The sequence below is a fragment of the Anoplophora glabripennis genome, unplaced genomic scaffold, assembly GCF_000390285.2.
Source record: "Anoplophora glabripennis isolate ALB-LARVAE unplaced genomic scaffold, Agla_2.0 scaffold183, whole genome shotgun sequence".
Lineage (NCBI taxonomy): Eukaryota > Metazoa > Arthropoda > Insecta > Coleoptera > Cerambycidae > Anoplophora > Anoplophora glabripennis.
In genome coordinates this window covers 158,886-172,240 of record NW_019416293.1, presented here as the reverse complement: position 1 = coordinate 172,240, position 13,355 = coordinate 158,886, and the positions used below count along the sequence as shown (strand labels likewise).

Below are 13,355 nucleotides of genomic sequence, written 5' to 3'. Positions count from 1 at the left end.
AGCAGCTTTATAGATAAAATGTTTGACAGTAATATTTGCAAAGCACGAAATTCTCTAATAAAATCACTCATAAAAATATATAGATATCAATTATTTCTAGGTTTTTGCTACCAATTTTATTTTTTTAAACCGCGAAAAGTTTTAAGAAAAATTGCGGTCGCCACAGTTGACCTTGTACGACTCTTGTGTGTTTATTCACCTGGAAGTTTTCACGTTGGTGTGAATTTATGTGAAATAGAATACGTCAAACCTAAAATCACGCAAACGTCTCGTGTGACAATAAATCAGAAATATGCAAACAATGTAAAGTCAATGGGCACTTATTAGTAGTGAAGTTGCCAAAAGAAATACTTAACTAGAGCTGTGTATATAATTTGCATATCTGTGAATGATACGGAGGAAAAACTATTTTTTTTTAAATCCTGTCAAAGTCGAACAAATTATTTACTAATTTAAAGTTGCTTCCCACATCACTTTTAAAAAAATACCAATATATAAATAGACTAGATGTTTGGTATTAAAAGATCATTGATATCATTTGATAGGACTTTTTAGGAACATTTTTTGAATTCTTTTTTATATTAATAAAAAAAACAAACTGCCTCTCATTGGAAAACCAATCAGTTAATAAGTTATTGCTTGTTGCTTGTGCAGCTCTTCTTAAAAATATTTACGCATGTTTCGTCTGCTACCGTCACAATTCTTTGCTGGCTTTGGCGAAATTCATCTTACGAACGCAGAAGTTCGACAGCATCCGCCACACTGTCGTAACTTTCGAAACGAGTTTTGAATTCGCCCAAGCCCCAGGTTCACGAACACGACGCCAAACCTGCTCTTCTGCATCTCTTACGCGCTCTGAGAGTTACGGAATGTCGCATCGACGTACGCTTTGCGGGGTCAGTTATATAATATAATTTATTAAATTATTTGTCCGGTAACCATGCAACATTTGGGGGTTGAGTAAAAGACACGAGACCTTTTGTGGTCTTTGAATAAACGTCGTCAGAATTTCAATTTGTTGATGTAAAAGTTTGTTGCTTACGTCAAAATTAAACAATTGAGGAATAGGAAATGGGTATAGAGAAAAAGCTATGGATTTTTATTAACTTTTGTTCAAAGATTTACTCATATTTTATCGGTCCAAGACGAAGAAAATCAGTTCCACATTTTTATTAAATACGAAATTACGAATCTTGAAAAGTTATCGGTGGATTCGAGACTTTTTATACAGCTATTATATACGTCAACACGAAAGTCTGCAGGTCTCTGCTATATACTGTATGGACTGACGAGCACACCACACCTCGGTACATCCCCAAAGGTATCCCTAAAATTTCTTGTGCCCCCCTCATCAAAAGCCGCCCGCCTCTGACCAAATCTCGTACCGTCCGTCGTAACCAACAAGAAGTAACTGCATCCGCAACCAGGGATATCTCGTAAACGTTCTGCCAAACCTTACATTTTTGCGGAGCAAAATTCACTCACCGTCCGCAGTTGATATTCCATTGTCTGGGAAACGGTAAATGACAGCTATAAATATCATGTGCCGCTTCTACTGCCTTTCCGGCATACATTAGAAAGCAGAGGCAGATGTCGCAGAGATTTTTCTTGAATATGTTTAAAAGTGTGTACTCATTTCAGGTATTATGAATGAAAAATACGAATTAAATCGGCAACAGAGATAAAAAGAATGATTGGTAATATACAGGAACCCTCATAAACAGCGCCTATGGTAATATTACAAAAACTTTTCGCTTTTTCTCTTCAGGTTTATGAATAAAACCATAATTGGCTATGATATTTCCTAATTCCTTGCGTTCGTTGACAGAAAAATTTACACGAACTGTATCAGTAAAACTATTTATTTACACCGCTATAGGAAAGTGGGTGGACACACATCTAGATTTTCGATAAGGCCCATTTCGAATTAAGTAACGCTGAACTTACGTCACAGACTTTGGCGAGATTAATATAATTTAGGAAGGAAGATTGATCTGGGTAATTTAAATAAAAAGTTATCGATCCGTAACGCGAATAATAACATAATATCTTACCAGGGCTCTGGTACAATCTAATCAGATTATGTCACTTGCAAAAATACAGTTTCGCGTCACGTGGTTTGGAAATAAATATAAACGATCAGAAATATACACTGTGAATGTTTAAATATTGTAATTTTTGTCTGATTATTAACAAATCATGAAATCATGTAATTGTTTGTAAGGCAAACATCTCATATCACTTTTATTTATAACTCGTTATAAATATCCATACATCAAACAGCCAAATGAGCCAATAGTAGGTGTGTAAGGCATTTGTTTGGAAGATTAAGGGTCACGGTTAAATTGTAATCAAGCTCGGTTGTACTCAATTAAAGTAGTTGCTTTTATATGCCTCGCATAATACGACCTTCCAAAAAAATGATTCATTTACTAGTAATTCTCCAGTAACGACCAAACTCGCACAGATTTAATTGCTGAGATAAGAGCAAAACATACACGTAGGTGTAGTAAAAATTCATGTCAACAGTGGCATGGTTACTCATTGAAGTACATTTATCCTAAACAAAAACAGAAATGATATAATTTAACGTATAAACTACTGATTTGAGCACTTCTTTCGACACTGTTCAACTGGACTGAGAGTAAATAAGTTCAAAATGGAAAGTAAAAAAAATGAGACGCATTCCTCAAGAACACATCGTGGAGGATGCGAAAGAAGTGACAGAGAAAGTCTGGTTACCGAGAAAGTTGCTTAAAAGGTATCTAAAAGAATTATCGTTAATTTGGGTCTCTGGGAAGCAGGTACTAGAGAGTGATCGGGCTCACACTGACGATGACGACGAGTAATATAGTATACAAAACTTTGGTGAGACTAATGAAAGTATTGGTATTATTAATTATATTTACTATTGTACATGTCATATATCATTTTTACAGAAAAAAATATTGCATAAAATTGTAGATTGAAGTTTAAAAATTACGAAGTTTCTTTGATATTATAGTTGAAACATTTCGTTGCAACTCAAATTTGTAACTTGAACTTTGATGCGATAATCATCGGTAAAACAATTTAGAATTTTGTTTTAAATATTTTGTTGCATTGAATTATGAATAAAAAAATTAGCTATCATAAATTATCTCTGTAGCGTACAGTTATGTGTCTTTGTGGTTGCATTATAACGGACTTTTCTCCACGGTCACAGACTGAATAATAAACATCATTTGATACAAGCTTCCGTTCGCACATTACAGATAAAAATAGTGTTTATTGTTGCATTTCTCCTGTAAAAAGTGGGTGGTTCAGTTCAAAACAACGGGCATTGTTTAATCATTAGCAGCGCTTCCTTTTACTTGTCTGGGTAACGTTATAACGAGCGTTCAAATAAAAACGTGGTCGAAGTTGGCTCTGACACATTGGACGTAGGAAGTAGCTTATAGCGACCAACTTAACCTCATTTCTCAACGAGCTGTATAGCAGCTGTCAGTTTCAATAACGTTAATGACTATATAACTTTATTTTAAAGAATAATCGTGATAACAATAACAAACAATTAAAGGAGCTGCGGAAAGTGTCCCCCTCCTTGTTATAACAATAAATTAAAGCAGCTGCTGAAAGTGTCCCCCTCCTTGTTCCAAGCACTTTTCACACCTGTTCCTCAAAGAATTAAAGACATTTTCTAAGATGCTCGGGGTATTGTTAATTTCACGAATCTTGTCTATAAGTCGAGCCTGCAGATGGTTTAAATCAGGAATAGGCAGTTCAAAAATAGTGTTTTTAAGGTAAGGCCACAAAAAGAAATCACACGGCGTAATATCACATGACCTCGGTGGAAATTCATGTTCAGCATTGAGACTTATTAGTCGATTTTGGAAAACTTCCCTCAACATATTCATCGTCTCGCCTGCCGTATGTGCCCTTGCGCCATCTTGTTGAAAGTAAAAGTTTGTAATTTCGTTTTCTTCCAGCTGGTTAACAAAAGGAGCGATAATTTCTTCTCTATACCTTTGCGCAGTAAGAGTACCATTAAAAAAAATAGGTCCATAAATCCTCCTTCGATTGAGAGCACACCAAACTCCAATTTTTTGAGCGTGTAGAGGGCCCTCGACAAAAAAGTTATCTGGTTTTTCAGAAGACCACATTCTCATATTCTGTGAGTTTACGTAACCACTTAAATGAAACCAGGCTTCATCAGAAAAAAAGGTGATATTATGAAGTTCACCGTAGTTGTTTAAAAACCATTCACAAAATACAGCCCGTCGCGGAAAATCAACTTCATGAAGTTCTTGCTGACAAGTTAAACGATAGGAGAACAAACGCAAATCTTTTTTTAACACTGTGTGGCAGGTACCGACTGATACTCCCACCATTTGTGATAAAACACGTACAGAAGTTCTTGGCGCATTTTCCATTATTTGTTGGACATTTTCTTTTAATTCTTCAGTCCGCTTTTTAGGTCGGCCGCTTCCTTCTTTTCTTGTTACACTGCCCGTTTCACGAAAAACATTAACACAACGCTGAACTGCACTTTGAAAAATTTTGTACTCAACAACGCCGGGAAATTGATTTTGAAATTCTATGAAACATTCCTCAATAGAATACTTCCATATTCCATCAATCTTGCGTCCATTTCTAAAGTAGGACTCTATGATAAACACTTTTTGTTCTTGAGAAAACACCATTTTAAACGCTTTTTAAAACGAAAATATTCAAATTGATAGCGGCGATATAGCGCTTTGACAGATGACGTTTAAGTTCATTTGCTATACGCTACGTCCTACGTCCAAATTTTCAGAACCAACTTGACGTTTTTATTTGAACGCTCGTTATTTGCAAGAAAATGCGGTATGGAACAAATAGAAGTTATGAAACTTGGACAAAATAGTTATTAAAATAGTTTTCTAGGTATATTCTGCTGGAATAAATATCAATGAGCATGAAAATAGCATTTTTGCGCCGAATACGATTTTTTTAAATACATTTTTAAAAGCATATTTTTGAGGATACTAAATAAAACATAAGACAATATGGAAAATTTTTATTTTTAAATTCTTTCGTGTACAAATCCTCCAAAAAGTGCAAAGACAATCTATATTTAGAGCATGAAGACATCATCATGAACACATTAAGTCAATAAAGGTTAATAAACAAATGAAAGGAGTGGAGCTATTTTTTTTTACTCTTCGCCCTACATGCTTGTCAGTAATTAAAACAAATTATTAATCGTCTTCAAACGAAAGTTCGTTAAGCTTGCTTTCCATCAAAACTGATTTTAATACCACTTGTGCAACTTTTTCCTTGAAAAAAATGAAACAAATTTGGCTTCTGTGTCTATTTTAAGTAAAAATTGGTCATCAGCTTCTATTCCATCGGTAATACCAAAGGTGCCATCTTGTTATTTTCTTAATCTTATACGTGTAGTTGCCAATCATTCATTCCAACAAACCGAGACCCCTTCAATGATCCAATTTTCATCTCAGTGCCCTAACGCTTCCACTAAACTAAAATCCCATCAACACCCACCTCGGAACATCAAGCAATCTTTCCTTGGTTTATTAACCCTGTCAGTCAATCATCGCATTAAACTCTAATAATCCCTGAAATGCGCTCGTCATATAGGTCTACTCTGCCTTTTAAACAAGTCATCATCAATATCGTCTAAATCGACAGCATCTGTATACCCAGAATCATCGTATCGTGACCTATCCGGAGTCCTGGAGATCCTGCTGCCTCCCGTAGGGCTTCTAGCAGTCAGCCTCAGAACAGGATCGTCGTATCTTCGAGAAACCAGAGTGAAGTCGTGGTGAGCATCCACCAACTTCTGCAACCTGGAGATGAGTTCGTAGTCAGGCATCGGCAGGGCTACGCCCAAGATCTTCGCAACGGAATGCTTGAAGCTTTGCAGCTGTGCCTCGCGTCGTTGTACGTCGGAGAGGGTGTCTTTGACTCGAGCCAATTCATCCCTTAGAAGTTGCATGGAATGCTCGCTGATATTTCTTTCCTGATCGATAGTCTCACCAGTTTGCCTGACCTGATCTTTCAGGACAGTTACTTTCCTGTTGTACTTGGTCCTGAGGGATTCTGATTCAATCAGTCGTTTCTGCAGTTCCTCGATTTTCCTTCCCCTTTCCAAAGATGTGATCTGAAAAGACACAGTAAAACATTATACGGTCAAATCTACTAGTGTAACTGTACCTTATAATCTGCCGCCTCCGCCAACTGAGAATTCAAATCCCTGATCTGACTCTTGGCTTCTGACAGCTGCAACTGGAGCCTGTCGACTTGCTTCACCAATTTTTTGACGCGAAGATTAGCCTCGTCTTTTTCGTTCTGCAGGAGGCACTTCGTCTTAGTGTTATCCTCCTGTAGGGACAACTTCCTGCGGAGCAAGTCCAAATGGAGGTCCTTCCTCTGCAGCTGTTCACGGAGTGTTCGGACCCTCCTCTGAAGCTGATACACCAGAGCAGTCTAACGAAAACAGACCGACTTACTAAATTGTACAGTCGATATCGGGACTGAAACAGTAAGTAGGCTTTGCCAAAAATTGATTAGGATACGGGACTAAAAACGGATTTACTAATACTTGTAAAAATCATGCTGTGCGATATAAGTATGAAGGTAATATACAGGGTGTCTCAAAAAGACCGGAACTATACGATAACTTTTCAGGATTGAGTTTTATCAAAAACCTTTCAGTTAAAAGTTGCAGGATGTCAAGAATAAATAACTCATTTTTCTCTCGGAATTCTGAAAAGTTATCGGAAAATTCGTGTCTTTTGGGACTTAAAGTTTGCTAGGGAGTTTGTGAGTATATGCAACCAAGAGTACATTTCATAGTGAAATAGATAAATGAATGTGAAGTTCTACGACATATTATTTATAAAATAAATGAAATTTAGTAAATATATATTGCCGAACATGCAAAATTTTGTTTTTTAATTGTAACTTTTTTCTTAGAATTGCAAGAAAAATTCTATGAAACAAAATGAAAGTCAAATTTCGACATACTTAGCAAAACGAAGAAAACTTCTCAAAATTCGAAAAAAAAGTCAAAATTATTAAATAATGCCTCGGCAATTAAATTTCAGAATCAAACTGATCTGCGTACATGTGCATGAATTAAAAATTTGGTGCGAGATACGAAAATTAAATTGAAATCCAGTCTATATCGCATTATTCAATAACAAATTTGATAATCCTTTTGTATTAAACTGATAAGTATTAAATTTATCTAACAAAGTGCTGTGCAGTCATTATTTGGAAAGCTAAGCACCCATTATTCAGGAAAAATATCGTTCTTTTTACAATTTCGAGGGACATATGATACGACTGGATCCACTGAAGCAAATACATCTACAAGTTGAACTTTTCTGCTACTGCATAAATTCTTACATCGCGTAAGGGTATGTCATGAAAAGACCTCTCACGTCGTAAGTGGCAAAGTCTGGGCAAAGTTCCGTATCCACAGCAAAGCAGCTACTCATACAGAAAATTTGTACGTTATTAAAATACACGATTAAAACACTACAGACTAAACAGGTTGTAGATATGCTAAAAAATTGGTAAAAGGACATTGTTTTAATAAGTAAAACTGTTGTAGAGCTGGAAAAAAATTTGTGAGCCTGTATATTTTTTAATATCATATAATTAGATAATTACAATTTTAAATCTCACTATTAAACAATTGTCAATGTTTTTAAAGGTCAAAAGTACGTATAAATATGACTCCAAAGTCACACTCTGTATATTTCACTGTAATGAATTTAATAAATGAAAAGTGATTTTTCCAAATTGCTTTTGTAGTGCATAAATTATTTTTCAGAAATTTAATTGATCATAGAATTAATTTTTCGTCTTTGTAATTAGACCCATCAAATCTAGACCATCTTGTACCCAATCACAACCCGTCCCACGAAATTTAAATTACCTTATCCACCAATTTTTCGCTCTCCAATCTAGCAAGCTGTTCCGCTCGCAGGAGCAGAGATTCGGTATGTAAATCGACGCCTATATCGTGGGATATTTCATCCATATTCAGCGCCCTCGCCAGACATTCCAAGAAATTCATGAACTGGAAAAATATCAGGTACGTGAGCGTGTACAAATGTCAGACGTCGGATGTCGTCGGGAAACATACGTCCTTGAAATAACAGTAGCTTCTGTAAGCTTAGAGGTTTTTGTGGAATGTCATGCAAAGGAATGAAACAGCAAACCGTTGATGGTCCCACAAATGGTATACGAGGCAGAAAATAGAAAATATTTCTTACCGTGTTTTTATCCCTTTTCAGACCATCCCTCGACAACTCGCAGGCGTTAATTTCCGCGTCTGCCTTATGCAAACGAGCTTCAACATGATTCTTTTCATCCTCGAGGACTCTAATCCTTGACATCGCTTGCTCGTATAGGGAGATCTGCCTCGACAGCTGTTGACTTTCGTGGTTTAATTTGTCACGCAGTGATTCCAGTTGCTGAAACAATCGCGGTGTTAGAAAGAGATAAATGTCGCGACTTCATATTTTACAGCGGTCTTGTCCTTGTTGTCGTTTATGATTTCGTGGATTCTGTCCTTGATTGAGGATTCTAAGGACTCTACGAACCGCGACGGAGTGCTCAGGATTATTGCCAGCGATTCCAGGGTGTGCTTGTTTTCCGCCTGAAGGCGTTGGATTTTCTCGTCCTTTATTTTGACCTCATCTAAAAATGAAGACGCTTTAGTTGACTAAACATAATTTAACAAGTCTTTATTCTCTTGTTCAATTTAATTTCTACTAGTAAAATATATCAGTATATAAAATCTAAGCGAAATTTGGATGTACTTACCAATTACTGACATAATTTTGGTTCGTTGTATAGAGTAGACCTATTGGATCGAACTGCGTGTGCATAAAAATTGAATTAAATGTACTTCTGTCACTTTTTCCAGGTCATAGCGTGGGTTTGGCGTGACTAACAAAAACAAAATTAAAAAGCTTTTAAGTTGAGAGATAAGTTTACAAAAGATCTCTTTATGAGTTAATATAACAATAACTATATCGTGCAAAGTGTTGAAAACATTAATAAAATAAAAAAAAGTTTACCTTAACATCCATCAAGGACAATTTATTCTAAATCAAACAGAAAACGTTTACCTCTTAACTGGCAGATCATAGCTTCCTGTTGGGCAATATTCCCAGTAGCGCTGCCCAAACTACGACTAGACATAGCCAATTTTTCTTTTAATTCACTCAGTTCTCTTTCCGTGACTCTGTGCTGCATTTCTAAAGACTCTTTCTCCTGCCTCAAACGGTCTATTTCCAATATCTGAGTCGCGCTCTGCCTCTGTAAACATTCCTTGTCTGCCATGGATCTGTCCAAGTTCTCTTTGCACGTCCTTAGATCTATCTCGACTGTTCCCAAAGTGTCATGGATGCTGCTTGCTTTGTTTCTTAGTCTGGAAGTTTCCTACGTCGTCGATTAGTTAGTCATTTCTAGAAATCAACATTTACATGTATTTACCTGAACTAGCTCAGAAGCTTTGTGGACTAGCGACTCTGGAGAAATATGGGGATAGTCCAGCAAGTCTGAACCCAACGCCACAGACAACCTCCTCACGAAGTCTTGAAACTGCAACCTGGCGGCTTCTTTCTTCTGTTCCTCAGCGTGCAAATCCAACTCCAAGTTTCTGACCTTGGATTCTAACTCTTTAACTTTCTCTTCGTTGTACCTCACGTCCCTATGAGCGGTTTGAAGGGCTATTTCGTGGCGTCCTTGCGCTGCTATTAGGTTCCTTTCTCTTTCCTCCAACTCGTGAACGCGCTTCTTCAGAGAGCCTATGATGGCGTTTTGCCTAGCGGCCTGCTCTCTCAACTGATCGGCCTCCACTTGCAAATCCAGACATCGCTGGTCGCGGGAGCGAATCTGGGACCTCATCTCGTCCACGTCTGTTTGCAGGCGGTCTCTCTTGTACTGTAGAGCGGCTATCTCGCTCTTCAGCGCCGTTGTGGCATCCACGTCACATTCGTCCATCTAGAATAAATGCGTCAGTATTATAATGATATAAAATTCGTATAATTGTTTCTAAAACTTTGACAGAAACAAATTGTATCACATTTTCATACAATATTGGCTGAAAATTTGAGAAAATCCATAATTTATTGGTGATAATTTCACGAAGCAATTACAATGCAAACGTCGATTTTTCAGACAATTTGTTCCTGTTATGATTTTAGGTATAATTGTGTAATTTTCATCACAATATTTTTTTCCGTGTATAGTTTACATTTACAAGTTTTTCAAAATAAAAACATAAATAAATAAAGTAAATATTAAAGTAATAGTCAACGATTTGTAGTGGAATAAAATTGCTCTATTATTATTTTCTAGGGTAGCTGGTGCAAGAATGAGTGCATTTGGAAAACTTAAAAAGTGCTAGTCATAAATTTATCGCTAATAAAGATAATCAAATCAAAAATTAAGTACGTAAATGATTATTATCTATGTCATCATATCGCCTTTTAATACCCATTTTATTGTCTTTATATTCATTGAACAATTTGAAATTTGATATGTATCAATAATTAAATCACTTATTGTTATCAACGTTAATAAATTAATTAGTAACAGCTGTTTTTAACAAATGTAATCATTTTAAATTAAAGAAATGTTTTTGTATATAGATAAATATTTTTAGATAGAAAATGACAGTTTCTTAAAAACTGATATTTTGCCGAAATCGTTAATGAAAGTAGCTTTTACGTTATCAGGAACTAACACAAAGTTGTACCTATCTAGGTGAAGGGCATCCTTTTGAAGTATATTTATAGCACAATTGATGAGTTATCGATTCCTTTGGTTATGAATTGGAAGGGTGTAACCAGGAATGCAACTAGGTATATTAATATACATACTTATCACGAACGAATAACTAATGTGAATGTGGATGTACAACTAGATGCAGAAATGTAACCCTTTCTCAAATCAATAACAATGGGGAATTAGGTTAATGCTAGTAACTCACCCAATGCCTGCAAAATGGATGTACATGTCTGGTATAACTATAAACATTACAGTTTTTCATGTCACTACGTCGTTAGCAGAACTGCAGTAATCAGTTGGAAACAACTAGTTATAACGCAGTCCCAGAGAAAATCAATTACAGTGTGAATAATGTTGGGAAATACGTGTTTTAGATCAGGGCGGATCTGTCGAAATATCCCACTTCTTTTATGTAAGAGGGGGCAAGCTAATTTTTGCTGTAATACCTTCAGTACAACTCGCATAATAAAAGTGTAGATCCCCAGATCTGGGCGAGGTCCGGAACTTTTTCAATATTGCAAAAATGTTTAAAAAAATTAAAAAATACCTATTTTATCTGAGTTTTTTACTTATATCTTGGAACCTAGGCATTTTGGAAGAATATTGAAGAGGAAAAAGGTACATATTAGAATTGAATTTTGCACAATATACTGTAAGTTAAAAATGTTTAAATTTATTACCTACCCATGTTGCAAAATAGCAATAATTGATGAAAAAATGGCAAAATAAAGTTTTTTTGGATAATTTTTAAAAAATATTTTAATTGCTCCGAGGACATTCTAATTTCTTTTACTCAGTTCTTTTTCTCATCAGGAATTTTCGATAATTTCTAGTGGTTGCATTAAAATTTTTGACCATTTAACTTTTTGTACATTATACTATTCGCTTTGTGTTGCTAATGTATCACGGTTTCAAGAGATCGAATTTCTATCGGAAAAAGTGCTTTATTGGAAAGTGCTCACCCATTTGTGGCAAGAGAGATCGCTGCACAGTCACTAACTAGATAATTGCAGGAGAGCTCAAAGGTAGGGCCCTCCTGGAAGCCTTTCCGGAATCTGATGATGTTAACAAAATTTAAAATCAATACCGTGAACGTTTTTATCCTGGCACGATATTATTTCCGAAAGCTTCCATGCTCAAGAATAGACCCGAATGACACTGTAAATCCGGAAAGTTCATTTTATAAATAGTAGGCGGATTATTGGAGACACATTAGTATAATTGGAGTTTGAAAGTCACGACAGCTTTAAGCGTGTTTTGAATTTTATGGTAAATATAATAAATAGTGTATATTTATAGAAGAGAATGGTATTTTGGGGTTATAATAAAAATTTTTTATTTAGTTCAAATCAAATTCTATTCAAATTTAACGCTTCCCTAATTAATTATTTTACTTTCACTCTCTTTCGGTCATTTGGTATTAAAAAGATATAGGAAAACAAACTATTTTTTATATAATTTTTATGTATATTTTTTAGAGAAAAAATACTATACCGAAAATAATGTTACTGTTTTTTTTATAATTCGTCAAAATACGCCTATAATATATTCACCAAAAATTATTCAGTAGCACAGATTTCTCAATGCTTACTTATTTAATATATGAAAACATTGACAGTAAACTTAAACTGACAATTTGTTCATTGTTCAATTGTTTACGTCACAATACAAGTTACTAGATATTTAAAAAGAAAATATAGCTAATCGAATTGTATTCAAGGAGGGAGAAATACACAATTAAATAAAGAAGCAATTGAAGATACCATAAATAAATAATTACAAACACGATTTCTTTTTTGGAAATAAAAAAATACAGTGTGAACCATAAATGTTTCAAAGACTTTAACTAATATTCCGTAGTTATCTATAACAGGATATAAATGATATTGCTAAAAAACACATTTTCGAATGATTCTTGTCTTTATTTTATTTAAAATGATATGAAAATTTTATTTTGTTTAGAGCAGTTATAAGTTATTTCTTTTCCTTTATTGACCAGAATGTTATTTTCATCACAGTAGTGCATTGAATGAAGAACCTGTTTTACACTATCTCGGAATTTGATGAGTATTTTTGTCAAAACTACATTTTTAAATCATAACTTAAGTTCTATTGATCCTTTCTTAAAAGTTATAGCTGTTTTACATTGACAATTTATTGATCAATTAATTGATGAAGTCGCTTCATCAAGAAATTGTTCGAGTGTAATGCACCAAATCAGCTGTCAAATAACTTCATCAATTTATTCATCAAGTTCTTGACGAATTAGAGCATGTTCTAATTTTCGTCAATTTCTTCGTGAAGTTCGGAAGCACCAACCCAATATGTGTCAGAACGGTACCGCTGTTGTATCACTACAATTATGAGTGGAAAGGTGACATTTTTGAAATTTATTTGCTTCTTTGATTCATTGGTAGAACTGATTCATACGTCAAAAAACTTGACAAAGTCTGTAGCAGTGTAAAACCACACTGTTTACCAATAAATTCGTGAATTAATTCATGAAGAACTTCGTCAATTTATTCATCAATAAATTGTCAATGTAAAACAGCTATAAGAAA

General features: G+C 35.0%; 1 protein-coding gene across 1 annotated transcript in view; it reads right to left on the bottom strand.

The window, feature by feature from the left end:
* Window positions 1–5,025: 5,025 nt before the first annotated feature.
* Window positions 5,026–13,355, bottom strand: part of LOC108912296 (coiled-coil domain-containing protein 170) — an 18,878-nt gene continuing 10,548 nt past the window's right edge. Inside the window, exons 2-8 of the mRNA XM_018717497.2 lie at window positions 9,496–10,005; window positions 9,129–9,441; window positions 8,522–8,694; window positions 8,268–8,468; window positions 7,928–8,071; window positions 6,196–6,468; window positions 5,026–6,142 (exon numbers count right to left, since the gene is read on the bottom strand). Coding sequence (XP_018573013.1) covers window positions 5,612–6,142; window positions 6,196–6,468; window positions 7,928–8,071; window positions 8,268–8,468; window positions 8,522–8,694; window positions 9,129–9,441; window positions 9,496–10,005 — 2,145 coding nt within the window. The 3' untranslated portion in view covers window positions 5,026–5,611. The remainder of the gene's footprint in view (window positions 6,143–6,195; window positions 6,469–7,927; window positions 8,072–8,267; window positions 8,469–8,521; window positions 8,695–9,128; window positions 9,442–9,495; window positions 10,006–13,355) is intronic.